Source organism: Blennius ocellaris (genome assembly GCF_963422515.1).
Source record: "Blennius ocellaris genome assembly, chromosome: 1".
In the NCBI taxonomy this organism is placed as follows: Eukaryota; Metazoa; Chordata; class Actinopteri; order Blenniiformes; family Blenniidae; genus Blennius; species Blennius ocellaris.
In genome coordinates, this window is record NC_137650.1 from 13,493,293 (window position 1) to 13,513,576 (window position 20,284).

General features: G+C 41.9%; 1 protein-coding gene across 2 annotated transcripts in view; it reads right to left on the minus strand.

Moving 5' to 3' along the window:
* The window catches only part of ccdc102a (coiled-coil domain containing 102A), a 73,150-nt gene that overhangs the window by 24,503 nt on the left and 28,363 nt on the right, over nucleotides 1-20,284 (minus strand). For both annotated transcript variants that reach the window (XM_080506746.1, XM_080506747.1), the window contains 4 exons: nucleotides 13,656-14,123; nucleotides 12,187-12,594; nucleotides 4,251-4,474; nucleotides 3,201-3,309 (listed from right to left, as the gene is read on the minus strand). In XM_080506746.1, coding sequence (XP_080362872.1) covers nucleotides 3,201-3,309; nucleotides 4,251-4,474; nucleotides 12,187-12,594; nucleotides 13,656-14,018 — 1,104 coding nt within the window. In that variant the 5' untranslated portion in view covers nucleotides 14,019-14,123. The remainder of the gene's footprint in view (nucleotides 1-3,200; nucleotides 3,310-4,250; nucleotides 4,475-12,186; nucleotides 12,595-13,655; nucleotides 14,124-20,284) is intronic.

The following is a 20,284-nucleotide window of genomic DNA, read 5'->3' on the forward strand; positions in this document are numbered from 1 at the left end:
TGTTTTCTGAGATACACGACGAAGACAGGGGTGATGTCGCTCCCCTGAACGATATGCTCACTGGTAGATGCGTTTACTGTTTGAGGCCAATCAAAACCACAGGCAGCTGCTTGAACGAGCCGAAAACTACAATTTCACTCCAAAACCGGATGTTAATGACTGAACACTGATTTAAACCCGGACCGATTTTGTTCTATCTGAATTTATAAAGCCTGTTTTCAGAGTATTCAATTCGATTATCCGGCTCACTGGAGCTTTCACAAAATGACATGCATACAATCTTTCAGAGGAGTTATTAACTCGCGGTACTAATGAACCAACTAACTTTGTTCTATATTTTAGTTAATAAAACATGCATCACAACTTACTGTCTTATTATCATTACTGTCTTATACTTATTTGGAAATGCACTTGGGAAGCTAAACAATAATACATTTTGAAATGGAAATGTTTTTTGATTAGATAACTCCTTGCTTTTACTACAGACAATGGAAGCTTATTATGTATGTTTGATAAATGAACAGAGAAAAAGCAAACACAGAAACAGTTTAGAGAATTAAATAGCTTGGTTCTTGGTTTTTATTTTTAACCTAGAATTACCTACTTGTTTTAAACAATGGCGATACAATTTTGGTTCCATAAATGTAACATGAACTCAGTTTTGAACTCTTTAAATTAGTCTTTATAAAAGTGAAGTGTTCTATTTACAAACGACAACGTGATAATAGATGATGTTGTGCATGAAGTGGCAGTAAGCAGTCCTTGTGACACACAGTTTGTCTTCAGTTCAGTTTTCTTATTTTCTTTTCTTATTTCTTCAAAGAAAACTTAGATTTTTTTACACAAAGTTCTTTACTAGCTGTTTGTTGAAAAGGTTTGTTGAAAACATCTTTAAGCAGCAGCTATAGGGAGAATTTTGTTTAACATTTAATTGTATTTTGCACCAGAAGGGTTCATTATAATTAACTTTATGTTGAGATTGTAGTTATTCACCATAGCAAATGTTTGGTTTTGTGAAAATCTAGACAAATTCATCATCTATACTCTGCGTCACGACAAAGAACAACTTTAAAGTTTAAATCTAAGGGTTATTATGGCACTATTTTACTAGTCAAAATGAAATTGGGCTGTATATGTTGGACATCCCTGGACTAGATGCTGCTTTATAGGACTGGAGAGGCTATAGCACAATAAGTAGACATATACTGACTCACATCATGACTCGTACGTTCTTTTATTATAAAAAACTAAATCTACCTTTCGGGTAAATATGTTTTGTGGCTCCAGACATTATTTTATTTGGAGGTCCCTTTATGAGTCTTAGATGTGAAAATCTCTGGTATAAAGTGAGTTTTATATTGAAATGCTCACAGCTCCAAATCAGCCATCGCCCAAAATCTGGATTCAGCATCCTTCAGAAAAATGCGAGAAGCAGAGATGGGTCTTTCTTTATTTCTTTCTTTTGTATGTTTCTTGGAAATCAGAGAAGTGGAGTGAAAACATCTGATCCTACTGAGTTTTATGATTTTCCTTCCTGCTGCCAGCGACAGTTTTAATCTGAAGCCTGAGACCAATAAAATCTGTCAAAAACTGAATCCGGACCAAAATCCAGCTGCTGAATGATGAAAACCACCTTCGTCCAACAATAAGGAAACCTGTGCCTCAAGCCCAAAAACACAAAGCAACGTGCTGAGTAAGATACCGCCTGCTGCAGCCGAGCTTCTGGCAAGGAAGAGTTAACATGAAGATTGAAGCTGGACAGTGGTGTGACAATATTGTCCTTCATGTGATGCCGTCGGGGTGGACAGAGGACGGCCCCCAATCAAAGCACTCTACAGATGAAGTGTATTTCTACAGTCCATTAGTACCACAAATCTTACAAATGTCTCTTTGATGCAAGTAAAACTTCTTCTATTTTCACTCTATCGTCGAGGATACAACCAAACATTTGTTCATATTTGGAGTTTTATGAAGAAACTGGAGCTCGAGAGAACGACTGCAGGCGCACATGGAGGCGTCTGGATGTGACGGGAAGTTTTATCAGGTCTGTGCTGCCAAAGTGTTTTTGCCTGAAACACTGCAGATGCTGCAAAACTGTTTTTTCAGAGTTTGTTCATGATTTATTATTAATGGACAAACTAAATGATAGGTTTACTATTAAAGTCCGAATAAACTAAGATATATTCACCTGAACGATAGATCTTAAATTTTAGGTAACCTTTGACTTTATTTTATTAACCTGAGATGTGTTTTGTAGTGGCATAACATTAAATGGACTAAAGTATCCAGACAACTGACGTTAATATTAATATTATTACATATTACACCAGCGTACACTGTATTCAATTACACTTTAATACAGAATTGGCCTTTTTTGTTGCAGTTATAAATGCTTTTGAATTGTTGTAGTGTTTCTGTAGGAATTTGAGCTCACTCCTTATGGGGAGCATTTATAACTCAGACATTGATGCTGGATGAGAAGAATTGGCTCGGAATCTGTTCCAGTTCATCTCAAAGGAGCAGGAAGAGTTTGAAGTCTAGTTCTTCAATAGGGAACTGATGAAACCAGGACTTTAAGGCAATAGAAGCGGGACTTCTTCAAAGTTTTACCACCAATCCTGAAAACTGTTGGACTGAACCACTTGAATTCAATCAGTACAAGAGGAGGCCAAATTCATTAAGTGTTATTTTGGTTTGGTGTTTTTTTTTTTGCACGGTCATAAAATCACCCACCAACTCATACATGACTGATGGATTTCACCATTTACATTTATATATTTGCCTTTTTCCCCAATGATGTTGAATTTTTGATAAAAAAATTATTTTAAAAAAAATTCACATTCGCTACCTTTTTTATTACACATCCAAGAGCAGCAGAGTGGTGACCATAGATTTAAAAAAAAAACAGTGTAAGACCATGCTTGATTGAAAACAACACTTTGACTGCACCTGCGCCTTGATTATCATCATGGTGGAACAATTAATGTGCTTCACGTCGAAGTTACAGCAGGGACCATATTTCAAAAAGCTCTGAAGCTTCTCAAGCGGTGACAAAGATTGACTCTCAGGGCACGTAAACCTCTGAACCATGTGACAGACGTTTCTTCCATGGAGTGAGCTGCAGTGACAGGACGAGTTCAGTGAAGCTGGACAGACCCACCGACACGCTCCGTCACCCCGTCACCGCGCATATTCCTCACCTGTTTGAGGGCCTCCTGCTTGCTCTTGCTGAGCTCCTCGTATTTAAGCTTCCACTGGCTGAGCTCAGCCTCCAGCCTCTCGATGCTCTTACTCAGAGCCAGCTTGTCTCTGTGGAAGACACAAAGACAAACGTACGTCCGTCACTCAGTCCTGCTGCTGACGACTGAGCAGATTTTCTTTTCGCAGTAGATACGTCCACATTGAAGCTGCTTTTGCCCTTGATGATCACAGACAGCGTTCCTTCATTCACAAAGCAAATTAGATCTGTTGAAAACCATATTTCTAGAAAGCAATAATAGAAAGCAGTGATGCATCTGTGAACAGTTTTGTTCAGAGTGTTTTTGTGGACATCAGCGTGTAAATTCTTTAAACTGTGAAGTTTAAAATGGCTTCTCAAAAGGTGAATGATGATTTAATTCACCTTTGTGCACCAGCTGCTTTGTGAGGTGGAGAAAAACTGAAACTGTCCTTTGAAAACAAAAGTATGATGCAGATTGCTCTATTATGTTAATAAAACTTGTTTTTGTTTTGTTCCGTTTTTTATTACTGCAGTATAGCACAGGGGGCCCAACGGAGCATTTTAATATTGGAACAGCTCCTTTAGGAGCTATTTACAACTTTCTCCTATGTCATGATTTCTTTTCTTTTTCTAATATAATATTCTATACATCAGACATATGAGGAGTTAGTTGTGTAATCTGCATTATAACTTTGTGGTGATTTTAACTGGAGCCCCCTCAGATTCGCTTTACAGACCCTGTTTATAAACTCGATCATGATAAAACAACAGCTATCATCCCAATGCAGGCCCACCTGCAAGCTGGTGATGCTTTGCACCACTTGTTATATTCAATACAACACAGACCTAAGCAATGGAACAATAACTAATAACTAACGACTAATCAATTACTTTTCTTCTGAAAAGATGTGAAGTGAAATTATTTCCATTAAAAATTACATTATTCGTGTGATAACGTGTCATGCTATATAGTGTAGCTTTTGTACATGACTGTACTACTATCCCTGCTTCTTTTACACTTTTGTCTTACTCTCTCTCCTTCAGCAGGACCTTCTGGGACTCGTCCAGACGAAGCTGCAGGGCGTTGAGTTTGCTGGAGTCCTCCTCCACCGAGCCCATGTCGTCCCACAGCTGCCTGTTGCGCTCCTGCCGACTCAGGCCGGAGGAGGAGCGCGAGCCGCGGCCGTCCCAGCCCTCCGGGGTGTCGGCGCCTGCCGCCCGGGAACGTAGCACCGACTCCAGCAGCTCCAGTTCCTGATGGAACGAGAGAGAAAAGAGGAGGACATGACACTTTGTTTGAATTGAACAAGGGTGTTCAACCGTGGAGCAACAGGGTCCTGCAGGTTTTAGATGCCAACGACTCACTACAGAATATAAAAGGCATCTCATTGCAATCATGTGTCAGCGAGGAGGGAATTTAAACATGCATCACATAAACAATCAAGGGAAACTTGGGTAAGGACACACCAACAACAACCAAGGATCAGACACTGAAGATCATGGAAGAAATCTTAATGGAAAAGGTGACACACATATTCAGAGTCCAAGTAACAGACCTCGAAAAAAAAAAAAAATGAAATGAACTGAATAAGACTGAAAAGGACAATACAGGATTTTGAATGATAAGCAATGTATAAACCTGTCTTCAAGGCCAACGTAAAGGCACATCCCAAGTGGCTTCAGTTCTTTGGTTTTAATGTATGTTTGTACATGAAACAGTTTCTAATATAAATTTTGGTGCAAAAAAAAACCATGCGTGACAGGGATCCTCAAGATACAAATAGCATGGAGATAATGCAAAAAGTATATATCGAGAGAGAGAGAGAGATGTGGAAAGATGCAGAAAAAGAAAAACAGGATAAAAAGAAATTAATTAAGTTTATACTGTGTCTCAAAGTCAGAGACAACTCAATTTCTGCCACAGATCTGTTCATCTATATAAAAAAAAAATAATTCTTACATCGAGCATATTACAAAACTTGATAAACTTTTGATTACCCTTGAAAGTCTTGTTTTGTATACACAAAATAGATGTTGGTCTTTAAACCCTTTCAGATAATACATACAAGGACAAAAAAAAAATGTACACATGGGCCGTTTATTAGCTGTCCCATTTTGAGACACATCCCACAACCCCTGATAAAACATTAGCAGGAGCCGAGATTTCTTTTCATTGTCAGTCTTGATCCCTCGCATCTCGTTCCTTTGTCATGCTTGGCACTTCCTTCAGCACTTCAAACTCAGTTCCACCACACCGAGGCTGCAAATCAAACCTGTTCATCCGGCCGATCACCTGAAGTCACTGCCAAGTCGTCCCTGAGTGTTTTCTCATGACCAAACATTTTCACGTCTCATTCTAACTGATGGCCTTAACAGAGAAGAAATTAGAAATGTAGAGCATTTCCCTGCACGGTAAATCTATCCGCCCTGGCACTGAAACAGTGAAAATCAGAGTTCCTCCCTGCCCTCTATCTCTCACAGCATCTGCAAGATGTAAAATATTACTGCCGTCTCCCACAGGCGTCATAACTCTGAAATGTCTCTGGAAGATATTCATCACGTCGACTTAAAGACTTCTTCAAATGCAATGACGTTTTTGGCGAGAACGTCGTGGAGCTCTGCAGATATTTGATCATGAATCGATGTAGTGGGAAGTGATAGAGTTACGAAAGTCACTCTGATTTACCGTGCACTTACCCCCAAAAAAAAAACGTGCGCAAGAAGAAAATTGAATCCACTCGACAGAAGAGATCAGGAAACATCTGAGAATGAGTGGGATACGTGAGCCAGCGACAATCATTGTATCACATTATCAAGTAATCAGTCCAACAGATGTGAAGGTATAGATTACAAATGAAAGAAAAAGTCTCAGTAAAAGAGTAGATGTACATGACAAATTGTTTGTTCCAGAGGATTCTGATTCTCTCATCTCGTGGTTCATTGCCAGGCTGAACAGTGGCCAGCGATCTGGCCTCGCGGCGAGGATATCCTGGTTCGATTCCGAGCCTCTCTGTGAAGCTTACATCTTTAATCTTTGCGTGTACGGCTTTTGTTTTCTTCAAATAATCTGCTTATTTTCACAGTCTAAAGATTGGAGCCTAATTCCTGACCTCACATTTCCGTGTAAATATGCGAGTGTGTGATTCTATGTCCCTGTGTATTAACACTGTGGCGATCGCTCCAACATAAACAACTACTATCTGCCTGGCTCCGTGTTTAATACAGCAGGCTTAGAAAATATATGGATGGATAGTTTATGATTGGATAGAATACAGGAAAGGACAGACTGAAAGTTGGGTCTGCTATTTCGTGATCGGGATTTAAACCTTTCTGTTTGATGAAACTTGTATTTGCTGTTTTTGACCAAGGTGAACCTGGAGTCTTTCCTTAGCTAAGCTGCTGCAGGTATATTGTGACAGAGCTTCAACAAGAAACCCAATAATCATCGCTTCATCTTCTACATCCACTTTATATCTTAAAATTACACCAGGTGGCTCTGAGAAATAAAGGCTCCACCCCGACAGTGCATGAAAAGGCAAACACAGACAGTAATCCAACCTATGGAAACATGAAACTTACTGCAGTTTAAATATGTTTTGGTTTGATCGGAGTAAAGAGTCACTCACTGCATTACAGTACAGACTCTACCAACCAACTGCTCACAGTATCAAGTGGAGAAAAGATAAAATGACTTGTACATTAAACTCGACGACCAACTGAGGTAGACACTAACTGACACGATCAGGCAGTTATCAGAGAGCATTGGTATCAACGTCTGGTCCTTCAAGGCGCCTCTGCTTGCATGTTTCAGACGCTCAAACACATCCATCAACTCATTATCAGCCTTTCCGCGGGGCCTGGTGATGACATATTCATGAGATTGAGGTATGTTGGCGGAACAACAGTGGTGCGCTCAGGACCGGGGGTGAGTCTCTACCAGAGATTCTAAACCATACGGAGCCAAACAAGTAATTCAAAGGAAACTGTGGAGGAAGAAATAAATAACAGTACATTTATTTCACAATAAGTTGACAAGTAAGATTACCTCTGGATCATACAGGAGAAACAAACTGCTGTTCACCTTTTTACGTTCAACATAATGTTACAACCAGCTAAACTGTAACTGTCGTTGATTTGACCAACCATAACTGCCAGAAATATCTAGGGTGTTTGCATTACAATGGTAATGCGAGAAGCAAGAGCAAGGCTATCCCAAATGGAATATTTTGCAGTGACAACTTCCCGTGCATGACATTTCCTGCGTGAAAAATAGAATTTTATTTATGTTTACTGCGGAAGGGAACACACTCTTGGACTCGACAACACAGGCTTCAAATGTGCAACTAATAGAGCACCAATAGGATGGATGCAAAGTGGACCATGTAAATCACAGTCATCATCACAATCAAGATCAGGCGGACTGGAGTATATTTACCTCTGGTTGGTGACACTGATTCAGTGTCGATGACATGCATCGAGGTCAAATTACAAATAAATATTCCTCAGCTCCACACAAACTGGCAGACCCATACAATCGGGAGTTTTGAAAATAGGAAAGAAACTGTAATGCTGCTACTGTTATTCCAAGTAATGGCCAACAGAGGGACCCACTGTGTAACAGATGTCTGTCAGACAAAGTGTATTGTGCCACATGTGGAAGCACTCAGGGTGTGTGAGAACCAGAACAATGGAGGGAGGCAGGAAATGAGGCAGTGCTGTGTGAGCAACAGCTATCCACTGTTCCAAGACCACCTCTGTTGCCACCACCGACACACATTATTACGATCTGCTTGGATCTCCACGACCTGCGTGTATTTCTGTTTTGGTCAGGATGAAGAAATGTTTCTGAGATGGAGGTCAGGGAACCTGAATGAAGGTGGGCTTCTTCCGCTGTGATCACAGTACGTTTGATTTATCCATCTGTATGCACTTGGATGATGTATATAGTTTACCTTTGCTATTTATGGCCACAGGCAACCAGTTCAGGTTAAGTTTTAGTTGCTTGTTTTCCCAGAATGCTTTTTTTTTTTTTAATCACACTTTATATTCTTTTGACAAAATGATGGCACAGATCAAACTTATTTGATGATAGCGTTATACATCTGACTATATTATGTCAGTGTGACCGGAGATAAACCGCGGTGCAGTACGGTGGAGCCACAATTATGACAATCTGTCAATAACTCTGCCCTCTTCCAATCTCTGGTACTCCAGAAATGCTTTCAGCTTTGATGCTTAGTGAATTCTGATCAGGCTAAAGGGGCGGGGCCTGAGCCACACAAACTGACCTCATGAAAAAGGCTCACTTTGCACTTTCAAAACACAGACCAGTTGTATATCATTTTTTGAACGTTTACACTTCAAATTAAACATTTGTTTAATCATGATACACTATAATCAACCAGAGTTGACGTCCCTGCTGATTTGAATGATCAAGTGTGCATGTACTTATCTATTCAATATGGCGGGGACATCAATCTGGTTGCGCACTCCCTTGGGGACTGTCAGAAAGTGTCATCTTCAAATGAGAAATTGTGAAGAAGACAGGTTTTAACAGAAGACTGGGGTCAGGGTTTGATTAATGATAAGCTTTGCACCATAAATATGCAGGTTGAGGCAGACAACATGGATAAAAAAAAAAACCTACAAAATTATTAAGTGCTTCCGTTTTAGATCTATTGCAGCACAATAACAGTCACATCGGATCTCAGTATGTAACACAACCGCCTTAACGTTTGGAGTCGTTTTAAAAATTAAAAGGCAGTGAGACTCAGGTGATCGGCTGCCTCCAACATATCAGGTTGCAATGAGCCAGTGTTGTACAACTCCACATGTATCTGGAAACCACTGCCTCTTCAACTCACCCTCTTAAATCTATGTTGTGAATGTATAAAACGAATGGTGATGGTTTACTGTTATGAGTATCTGCTTTCTTGAAGTTATGTGTCTACAGGAAGACACACCAGTCTTCGTAAAATGTGACAAGAATGGGTCAGGAAAAAGGCAACGGTTTAGAGGAAAAACAAGAGGATTCTGGTCCCGTTTGTAATAAAGATTACTCGCTTTTTATTATCCAGAGCACCATGAGATCCTCAATACTGATAGCAAACTGTAATGGGCAGGTTTCTACAGGTCCCTAGAGGATATTAGGAGATGGTTCAAAATCTGGGAGGATGAAAACTTCAGCTGATAGACTAGTTTGGAAAACAGTTACTTTTCTGGGACAGCAGATTTGTGGATTTTAGCCACATTCTTCATTTTCCAAGTGCTCAGCAGCTGTTATTAATGGCACCGGAGAACTAGGAACAGGTGTTCTTTGCAGTAGTAGCATTGTTGGTGCATAAATAAACCCAGCAGCACTTTTCATAATTCAGCCACGTGGACAAATCTCTAAATCAAAACGGACTGAAGAGTGTGACAGCGATTTGTCATGAAGGATAAAGCCAGCTGACAAAATAAGCACACAGTATTTTGTGCTATACACAAAACAAAAAGAGGTACTCAGACATAAGCAGCATGAAAGAAGAGGGGAAGCCCTGGTGTGACAGTTGCACAGAGCAGCTGCAGGGGCTCCGTGGAAGAAGACATCTTCTGAAAGCCTCCTGGAGCTCAAAACCAGCAGTGCTGTCTGCATCATTTAGTCTTTCATCTCCGGAAAACGTCTCATTTTATTGTATTCACATTTTAAATGACATACAGTCTTTATTTGAGTCACTAACTGGGTCATCATTATATATATGTGCTTTATTCCTCCAATACGAATTTTTTGAAAACCATCCACATGGAGGATTGATCTTTAATTGTGCATCTGAAACCAGCTCTCTATTCTCTGTGAATGTGTGTGAAGCAGACCGAGAATGGTTCTCTGGGATTTAAGCTGTCAAGATAGAAAATAGTGTCCCTTCAGAGGTCTCCTGTCAGCTCCCTGCGAGTGTTCACACAATCTGAGCAGGTCATGCTTCTAAAATAAAAGACCCTGCCTTCAAAGTGATAAGAGGAAAAGCTGTGGACATTCTATCAGGTCTCCAATTTATCAAGACGTTACTAGAAAGCTAAACTGTGGTGGGCACGCCCACTCCTACTATGGCGACAAAACAATGCAACAAGCAAGTGTTAGGGTGTAATCTGACCTGTGATGGGAATTTGACCTGTGTAGGGCAAGTTACAGAACATTTGTAGTAAAATCCAGTTTCTCATAAGACACTAAAACATAAAGTGGAGTTGCTGTGTTACTGACACTTGCACCACTTGTGATTTTCTTATTTCTGTGTATATAGCTGTATTGTTAAGTGTATCTGAGCTAAAGACTCATTCAGTCATATTCTTCAGCAACAGTGAGGTGGAGGAAGATGCTCTATAAACTGTATGTCTTGACAGATTTATTATAATGATAAAAACAGCTGAAATAAACCAAAAACCTCCAGTCGCAGCTAATGTTGAATTAAATCTGCTAATGCATTGCACTCTCTGAGGTTGGATTTTAATATTTGTGGTCTCTAAAATTAAAATTACTTCAGGTTGCTCTCAGGGAAACTGTTCAGGATTAATGAGGGGCCACTCCTCCAGTAAATTTCAGTGAAAAGGTAACAAAGCTGTATTTTACTAGAGACAAGAGCTTAACATAATGAGCCTCTGTGGCAGAGAAACAGGGTTGCTTAAACAATCTGATTTATAACGCATCATTCACAACACTGGATTTGACTTCGCCCTAACAGTTTGAGTTCTGTCTCTGCATGTGTCGCCACGGTCAGCACAGAGGGAGGCGGCTGGTTCAGATGACAGACTGCAAGGAACAGGCTGGAAAATCGGATGTGCTGCAGTCAGTATGATGAGTACCTGAGATGAGGATACTCACACTGCTGGTGTCTCTTAAAATGGGACAAAACCCCCGATATGCTCACACACTGGGGAGCGATTCCAGCAGAGGTGTATTTTATCATGCTGGAGGAGAGACGCCAGCCTTCGTGGCCTACATTCGCTGAGGCTCAGGTCAGATGTAGCAGCAAAGGACACCAGCAAACTGATATTGGGGACACAGTAATTGCCTTTCATGTCTACAAGGCCAGCTCTATCGTGAAACAATCCACAGCGTGAGACAAGAAAGCCTTGACGTATGTAGAGAGAGGGAAAAAAAAGATGTTGGTGTGGATGCAAACAGGAAGCAAAACCAATACAATGAACAAATCTGCACGTCCAATATTTAAATAAAAGATGCAGGTTTTAAAGAAGAGATGTCAAGAAAAAAAATGATCCACTAAGAGAGCCACTGCATTTATTTCTATAGCACCGCCGTGTCTGTATGGATGACAGGAGGCGGGCCGAGAGGTTAAAGATGCTCCAGCACTGTGACAGATCTTTGCTGGAAGTGGAGGCATTAATAGAGAGAGCTTCAACTGTGTGGAGAAGAGAGCTCACACAGTCAGGACTACACACACTCTCTGAGGAGCACTCACACACATCACACCTCCATCACATCTGGACTGGAGGAAGCCACTTCCTCGTAAAAAAAGTCTCACATCAGAGCTCTACATGGGGCCTTTGCTGTATTCCGTGTAAATTACCGCGCTGGTGCAGTGAAGCGGCTCCAGTTCTTCTCGTGTAGCACTCAAGGTTATAAGAAGGGAGGAGAACTCTGAAATCTGCACTGCAGTTGAGGTATTTCACTCAAAACACACAACTCAAGCAATGGAAGTGGCATTTTAGGATTCGTACCAACAGTTTTGTAACTGGGGGCTCAGGGGTTTTCTCGAGGACATTTTCACACGGGATGAAGCACTGACATTAAGATGAAAGAGCAACACACACTACTGACAGCTGATCATAAAACATTCACCAATCGCCAAAGACATTGGGTAAGATCTTGGCAAGACGTTCACAAACAACCAAAGAATACTGATCCAAATCCCAGTTTTTGGACACCTGTCATTTCCTTTCTCTTTCAACTTTCTCTCACTCCACCAGCTCACCTTCTGTTGAGCCGCCTTCTGTCTCTCCAGGTCGACATCCCTGACTGGTTCCGGCTCCGGTGACCCCGGCGGTCCCTCCTCGACCCTGTCCGGCCTGCCATCGGCGTGGACCTGAGCTGAGGAGGAAGAGGAAGCCGGGGAGGAAGGTGGGATGGACGGGGAGGACGAGGAGGAAGCCCCAGGAGCGTGTGCAGGGGAGGTGGAAGGGGAGGCGGTGGAGGGAGGAGGAAGAGGAGGAGGAGCTGTGAGGTCGCCGCAGAGACGCTGCGCCTCCTGCCGCAGCGTTTCATTCTCAGAGGCGAGCTCCTGCCGCTCCCGCCGGACGCCGGTCAGCTCTTTGGTGAGGGTGTCCAGCCGCTGCCTCAGCTGGCGGACCTCGTCACGCGCCCGGTTACGCTCAGCTCGAACCTGGAACACGGAGCACAATTTCCGTGACATTTGCAAAAACAAGTAAAGGATTTTAGGGAATGTTTTGTAAACAGACCCACAAACTTTGAGATGCAGTCACGCAACAAGTGAATATTCCTGACAATATAGAAATTGCCAACTTTTTACCAAATATATGGAGCTGCAAAACATGATGAAGCTTGAAAACAAAGATAACACAGCTTATAATCTTATATACTGTCCATTATTGCTATACTTACCAAAACTGTAGTTTATGATGCATGTAAGAATAAATAAAAATAAAAAAAAATAAAAATTTTGGGTGTTTGAGTTCTTTTAGAAGTATTAGGAGTCACAGTCATTTTAGAGCCATTTTAATCATTTGAATAGTGTAGTCATTTCAGCTATTATCATTGTTTAGCAGTTTTACTATACTGTTACCAGCTATTTAGTGTTTTTACCATTATGTTGTGTCAGTGTCACACTTGTCACCAAAGAGTGCAAGACAAGCGATAATAGTAACAAATTAAAGTAATCAAATCCTTTCAAATTAGATAGAAATGGTCATTACCACAGCTTGTGAGAGCTAGAGGGAGCCACTCAAGCTCTGGAGCTGTGGATTTTAGACCCTGTAAAGCAATCATTTTGCTATCAAGCAAAATTGATCTAATAAAAGAAGTGTGAACACTGCTGGAAGAAGATTTCTACCTGGATGAAGACCAGAAGCATATGCTCAAAGATCAAACACAGTTCAAGGAGTATTTTTAACATCTGTGATCATTATGAGACCATGTTTAAAAAAAAAAAAAAAAAAAGCCACATGTTCAATAATGTTCGTGAGGCCCTGCGACTCACAGGAGGAAATTGTAAAGCCTTATGAATGTTTTGAAATATTCTGGAAGTTCCTTTGTGAATTTCATTAAAAAAAAAAAAAAACTATTGGCATCCCGGAGATATGCCGGCTTTCATGATCGGATAACTTTCAGATTTCTGGCGACTTTTTGTTGACACTGCAAAGCTGCATGCACAAAATGCTCAAACACAGCTTTCCGGTACGCGTCCTCTCCTGAACTTAAGCCCACCTTGCTCCACTTCTCCCTCCAGTTGGCGGTGCAGTCGGACCACCACCTCATGGTCTTCTCCATCTGGGCCGCCCTGGCACGAGCCTCCTCCAGCTCCCTGAGCCTCAGCTCCTCCCTGCTCTCCCAGTCTCCTCCGGCGCCCTCGCTCATGGCCCCGAGGGAGCCCAGCCCAAAACTCCCCAGCCCCGGCGACAGCAGCAAGGGGGGGCTGGAGCTGGGCGTTTCTCCGGTGGGGCTGGGGGTGTGGGCGAGGCTGTCCGGGGACCGGATCCCCCGGTCAGATCCCAGACCCAGGCTGCACAGCAGGCCGCCTCCGGCCGACTTGCCGCCGTCGGACAGGTGCGGGCTCGGCGTGTGGTTCATGATGGGAGAGGCAGTGTGGACGAGGACGACGGGGAGGACGAAGGGATGGGGGTCCGAGAGCGGAGAGATTCAGGAGAGCATGGTCCTCCACGGCAGCAGATCAACCTGATGACAGAGAGACGCGAGTCGGCTCAATACTCTGTTGACCAAGTACCTGAAAGCTCGGTCATATCGAAATGATATAAATAATAAAATGCAGGCAATCCTGAAAAAAGAGCCCGTTTAAATCGCTTCCAGACACGATACTGCCTGGGATGGAAAAACCCTGACCTGCTCTCCAAAACTACAAACAACAGCTGGTGCACATGAGTGAGACGGCATCTGCCTCTACTGTTTAATGGAAAGCAGCTCTTTGTACTACAAAAAACACCAATGGGCAGGATTGCATTAGCAGAAACACGGTCAGGACATCTGACGCATGTTCCTGGACTCGTCGGTTCAGTCCCACAGGAGGAGAAGAGGAAAAATCAGACACTTCCTTTTCAGCCGATACTCTCTGATACGCATCCGGTTCACTTTCCCCACTCGTCGCTCAAACTCTCAGCTTTCAATCTTTAGCACATTAAGAAAACTCAGCTAAGTGTTGAATGCTTATTAAACTGCTTGTTTTTAATCAGTTGAGCCAATTTTATTTCTTTTGAAATCCATCTCTCAGTAATATCAACCCACGGATTACTATCAGACTCTGCTCTACCTTTTCATCTCAACTGAGAATATGAGCATCTTCAGCTCATTCTTCCCATCTAATCTCATCAGCTGTTTTTAGAAACGACACGTGTGCATGATAATCCAACCTGCGCTGCACATCATCCCTTTTATAGATCATTTGGTTTATACAGGATATTCAGCTATTAAGTACAAAGCCAGTTTCCCTGAGGAGTCGGGGAAAACCCAAACAAAGCCACGTCAAGAGTCAGAAGTGGAATTCAAACACTAGCCAGACTGCAAATTAATGCAAACATTTGCTCACGAATTAGTCACATTGATCACGTTTAGTCACAGCTTCAAACTGCTTCAAACAGAAACAGCTCTGCTAACACAAGTAAAAACTACTGACCACACACAAAAGAACAGCTCCTCTGTTGGTTTGATGAATCAAAAGGTGAACTTTTTTGGATGCTATGGAAGCAGTACTGCTCAGGCTCAAGAGGAGAAATGAACCAGCTCATTATAACTGCAGAGTTCACGCTCCAGTATTGTGGAGCTGCATGAGTGCACATAGCATGAGTGTGAAGGCTCCTGTCACGCTACAGTATAAAGCATCTATACTGTGATTATCCAATTTTATGAAAATGTGGCTCTGGCTCATGTAGCCCACACCCATAGTAAATAGATAAGAAGATAATCAATTCTGCACATGAGCGAAAAGATCGACAACAAGTTTGCCACCAGAGTCTCATGACTCCCAGTCCATATTCTCCTGGGAGTTGGTAGTTTTAGAGTTTAGAGTCACTATAATAACAATCCAACTTTGTCATTTGTTCATCCAAATATCCATGTACTTGCCAATGTTGATGTTTATAGCGAATTGTTCTGTACGTGCATGTGTGTGTGGTTTCATGACAACGATAAACAACACCCAATAGTGGCCCTATTTGAAAACAACGTTGTTTTTAGGGTCTCCATGTGAACAGACATCATCTTCAAAACGTTGCCGTGTAAATGCAAAACTTTTTTTAAATGAAAACACAAAAACGATGCGTTTTCACATTGCTGTATAAACAGGGCCTGGGTCTCGTGCACCCCCCCCCCCCCACTTACTGAAAACATTTAACACATCAGCTCAACAAGATATGAAAAGGACTCGTACTGTTGAGCAAATCAAGTTCTTTGTGGAGTAAGAATGTCTCCTTGGAGAGGTTTGGTCATTTAGAGTTGACAATTAGTCGAACAAGGCAGCTTGTGGGTGTAAATCAGAGTAGCAGGAAATCCCTACAGATGAACAGGTAGAACGTGTGAACTCAGGAGAGAAAAGCCTAGACAAAGTCTTGAATTTAACTTTCATTCATGCTGAGGGGCAAGAGGGAAAACAATGAAAAACAAATTTTTCCAGTTTTAACATTTGATATGTTGGTGATTCATACAAAACTTTTCATTAAAAGATTTTTTTCAAACAATCATTTCATAGTGACTTTATTTCTTAATCGCAGCCTTCCATTTATGAGAATCAAAATCTGTAGTTTCCGTCCAACCTTTCATTTGATCCAATAAAAGCACAGCGGTTCTGTATATAGTGACGACTGGATTTCTCCTAAGGGCTCACACATCTATGAACTTGGATGTTATCGGCATTCAGTGCCACAGTTAGATTGAGAAATCCTAAAGAAAAACATCAATCTTGGCCTGTGGTAAAATTGGCCCCAAACATTCAGTGCCAAGAAAAGCTGCACTCTTTCCTGCCCCCTCTCACTTTGCCCCCCCCCCCCCCCCCCCGACTTCTCCCTCCTGGAGGAATCCAGGGAAGTTCCTCAGGATCCTTGGGACTGTGGGAAAGACTCGCATGGAAGAAAAGGAGCGGAAATGAAGCAGGTCTAGCATTAGCAGCTGGGGGCTTTTTCATGCCTCCGTCACTGTTTGCCCGATTGGAATATAATGGACCAATAAAAAGGAGCATAATCTCAAAAAATGTACACACACCGCATTGCTGTGTGTTCATTCGGATATTTAGAGTATCGCAGTTCACCACCAAACCACATCAGTCAAGTTGCTGCTGGTAATGAGTATACAGTACATGCTGCTATTCAAACACGCAGCATAAGCAATGGTTGCATTCTGGGAACAGCTTTCTGGATATTTGAATGTGGCCAGAATGGAGTGAACACAAAATCATGTCTGTTTTGTTCTGCAGAACTGCATGCATCAGGAAACCACTAAAAAGCCGTTTTCTTGAACACTTGATCTTTTCCAAAGATGGAGCTCGTGGGTCTCGTCTGCCTTGGTGGGCTGAAGACAGACAAACCCCCTGAAGCTGTATAGTTGTTGAGTGGAAGTGTGGTTGGTTTTACGAGCTGCAGGATAGTTGAATTTTCCTTCAGGGATCCACCTTTCTATCTATCTATCCCTTAAAATGCTTTGTCTGGAGTGGGGGTGAAGTCCCTTGTTCTACTGAAGGTTCACTTTTAAGAACTTCAAAGATGAACAGTTCCACCGGTATGCATCTTATCTCTCAGATAAATCCCTGACAAATGATAAATATCTCTACACATTGAAACTTTTTTTTGTCGGTTTTTTTTTTGTTTTGTTTTTTAAATCAAGTGAGTCCAAAGTCGTCATGATTTATTTAGATACAGCTCAACATATATTCATGTGCAAATCGAATTGACAACCTGTGACCTTGAGTGTTTTGAAAGGCACCTATGATTTAAAGGCATTTTTAGTACCATTATCATAACATCTGATCAGACAAAGCCTTCGGGTTTCCCGATGTGGTATCAGGAGCCCTCTGGTCAAGTTCCAGACCTCGTGTTGGAAAACACTACACGACAGAAACAAGTGAAAAGATGGCCACTAATCTACTGTAAACATTAATGTTGTACATGATTGATGTGTGAAAATAAACTACTCATGCAAGCCAACATTTCCAAAGACTTCAGTTTGATACCGATGTGACTCAAGTTACTACCAACAATGTCAAACATCTCGATTGGCATAACCTTCATTCCACATGAGTTATATTTAACCTAAGGACTGTTGCATGGCGAGTCTAAAACCGACAACCCAGGGCCTCAAGTTGTGAGTCGTGTTGCTGTTATGGATGAGTTCATGGACAGAATCAGATGCTAAACTTGCTCGAGTTTTCCTTTTCAGCATTAATTGATGTACGTTGGCACCCACCCTGTTTTAACTGAGATCGTTTAGATTGATGGCCTTCTATAATTTTCGAGGTCACACAGAGAGTAAATATGCTCAATGACATCACAGGTCAGACGCTTCCCAATCACATGACTTTAATGTCAACACTGCTGTGTAAAGTACTTTTAGTGTTTGCGACACACGATGAAAGGTAGGCTACAATTTATAACATATAAATAACAGGAGAATTACATTATGAATTAATGAAAAAAATGTGTTCTTTGTACATTATCATGATGTGGTGCTTACACTTTTCACTGAGCGATTTCATATACAACAGTGAAGTTGTGACTTTCTTTCAATTCCAAAAGTTAGAGATCACCAATAATTAATCCAGTTTGAGGGAGTTTCTGGAGAACTACTAATGTTTAGCACTTTAACCTCTCAGGGAGAATACCCACGTCCAATGCTGTATGGTATTTCTTTCTAAATTCCCCTCAAATTTGAAATTATTGTCTATATCTGAGGTGTGAAACATAAGGGCCGTGGGCCAACATTGGCCCACAGTTTGTAAAAATGTGCACAATGCAACAGCTATAGGAGAACTTTTTATGACATTTTGTTGTATTTTGCACAAGGACGTACCATTAAAATTGCCTTTATGTTAAGATTGTAATAATTTCTGAGAGTGACTGTTTGGTTTTTGCAATCAAAAATAAAAATGTTCATAATGTACTCTGCGTAACAAAAAAGAAAAACTTTAAAGTTTCAACTTAAAGCTTGTCATGGGACTATTATACTGGTCTGGCCCACTCGAGATGAAATCAGGCTGCATTTGGCCTCTGAACTAGAATGTGTTTGACGCCCCGGGTCTGTGTTTGGCCTGTGATGAACTGATAACCTGTGCAGACATTCGCCATCACAAGGGACCGACTCCAGTTTCCTGTAGCTCCTACTTGGTTCAAGCACATTTTTTTTTTTAAGGTGGTATAAATGGATGGAAATGGCATCAAATACCCAGTGTGTTATATCTTGTCATGCAACAACAAGCATACCACTGAACGCACCAGAGATTTGTTTTACTATGAAAACTGAGTCACATGCCGCACCGCAAGCCGGAGGCTCGACGGAGAATGAGGCGTAAACAACAATGAGACCAACAGCTCGACCCACAGCTGGCTGGCTGAGGATGAATCAAATATTTCTTTCTGAGGCAGAAAATAAACAAAGGCTGAGAAGCTGCTCTGTGTTTTCTATATCTACCCCCACATTTCAATATCCATGGGAATAGGTACTGAATGATCCGGCAAATCTGCCACCAAATATTACCCCCCCCCCCCCCCCCCCACACACACACACCTTTTCAAACTGCAGGGCAGAAGACACACATCCGCAAATTCGTCTATTCAAAACAAATTCCCAAATCTGGGTCCAAGTATCGGAAGAAGGAAAGCTGAGTGGAGGATGGGGGTCATGAAGGCAAAACCACAGCCAAATGAAAACCTGATGCATTCCTCTTTCAACACAATCAAGGCTGAGCCGGTGGTGACATGGATGGTCAAGCAGAACCTAAACACTTGAAAAAGAATAAAAAGCCTGCATTTATGAAAACGTACTGAGAGCTTTGTGAAAGACACACACACACACACACACACACACACACACACACACACACACACACACACACACACACACACACACACACACACACACACACACACACACACACACACACACACACACACACACACACACACACACACACACACACACACACACATGGAGGAGGATCCACTGCTTTCAATCTCCCAATTCTTCAGTTTGAGCAGCTGAAACTTGAACTTGCCACAGACTGACAGTTAATATGGAGTCTGACAACCCCGAGTTTATTTATGAGGTACCGGACCCCACACAGTTGTTGTTTCGTTCTGTCATCCTTGATAGTGTTTGAGCAGAGTGTGGAAAATGTGCGCTGCCGTCACCTCAGACCTCCGTGCCTTTCGCGACTCAACACCAAGTCAACACTTCAACCGCCTTTACTCATTTATTTTCATCTCTCTATCCCCGTTGAAATCAGCGGCCGTCAGCGTGCACACACTTTCAGTATTCCCAGCGCTCCCACTGCAGCAGGGATCCCCCTGCTGACACCTCATCAGCTCTCCGTTGTTAATGAGCAACTGGGTTTTGCCGTCTTTGGTCCTCATCTGACACTTCAGCTGCTTAAACCAAACACGTCGCTTCAACACGAGCCAGCTGACTTCTGAACAGCAGTCGTGTCTTTTACTCTCTTTGAAGAGTCACCCTCCTTCAGGTAATTAGGCTTCGGTCGATAAAATCAGTTTTACCTTCAGGCGACTAACTCCTTTGTTTCCTTATACGTCAATGGACAGCTCAGAGTAAAGTCAACAAACACATTTTAACAAGCACCGACTGAAACTCAAAGCTCACTATTCAAACCATGAGACATGTTTAAC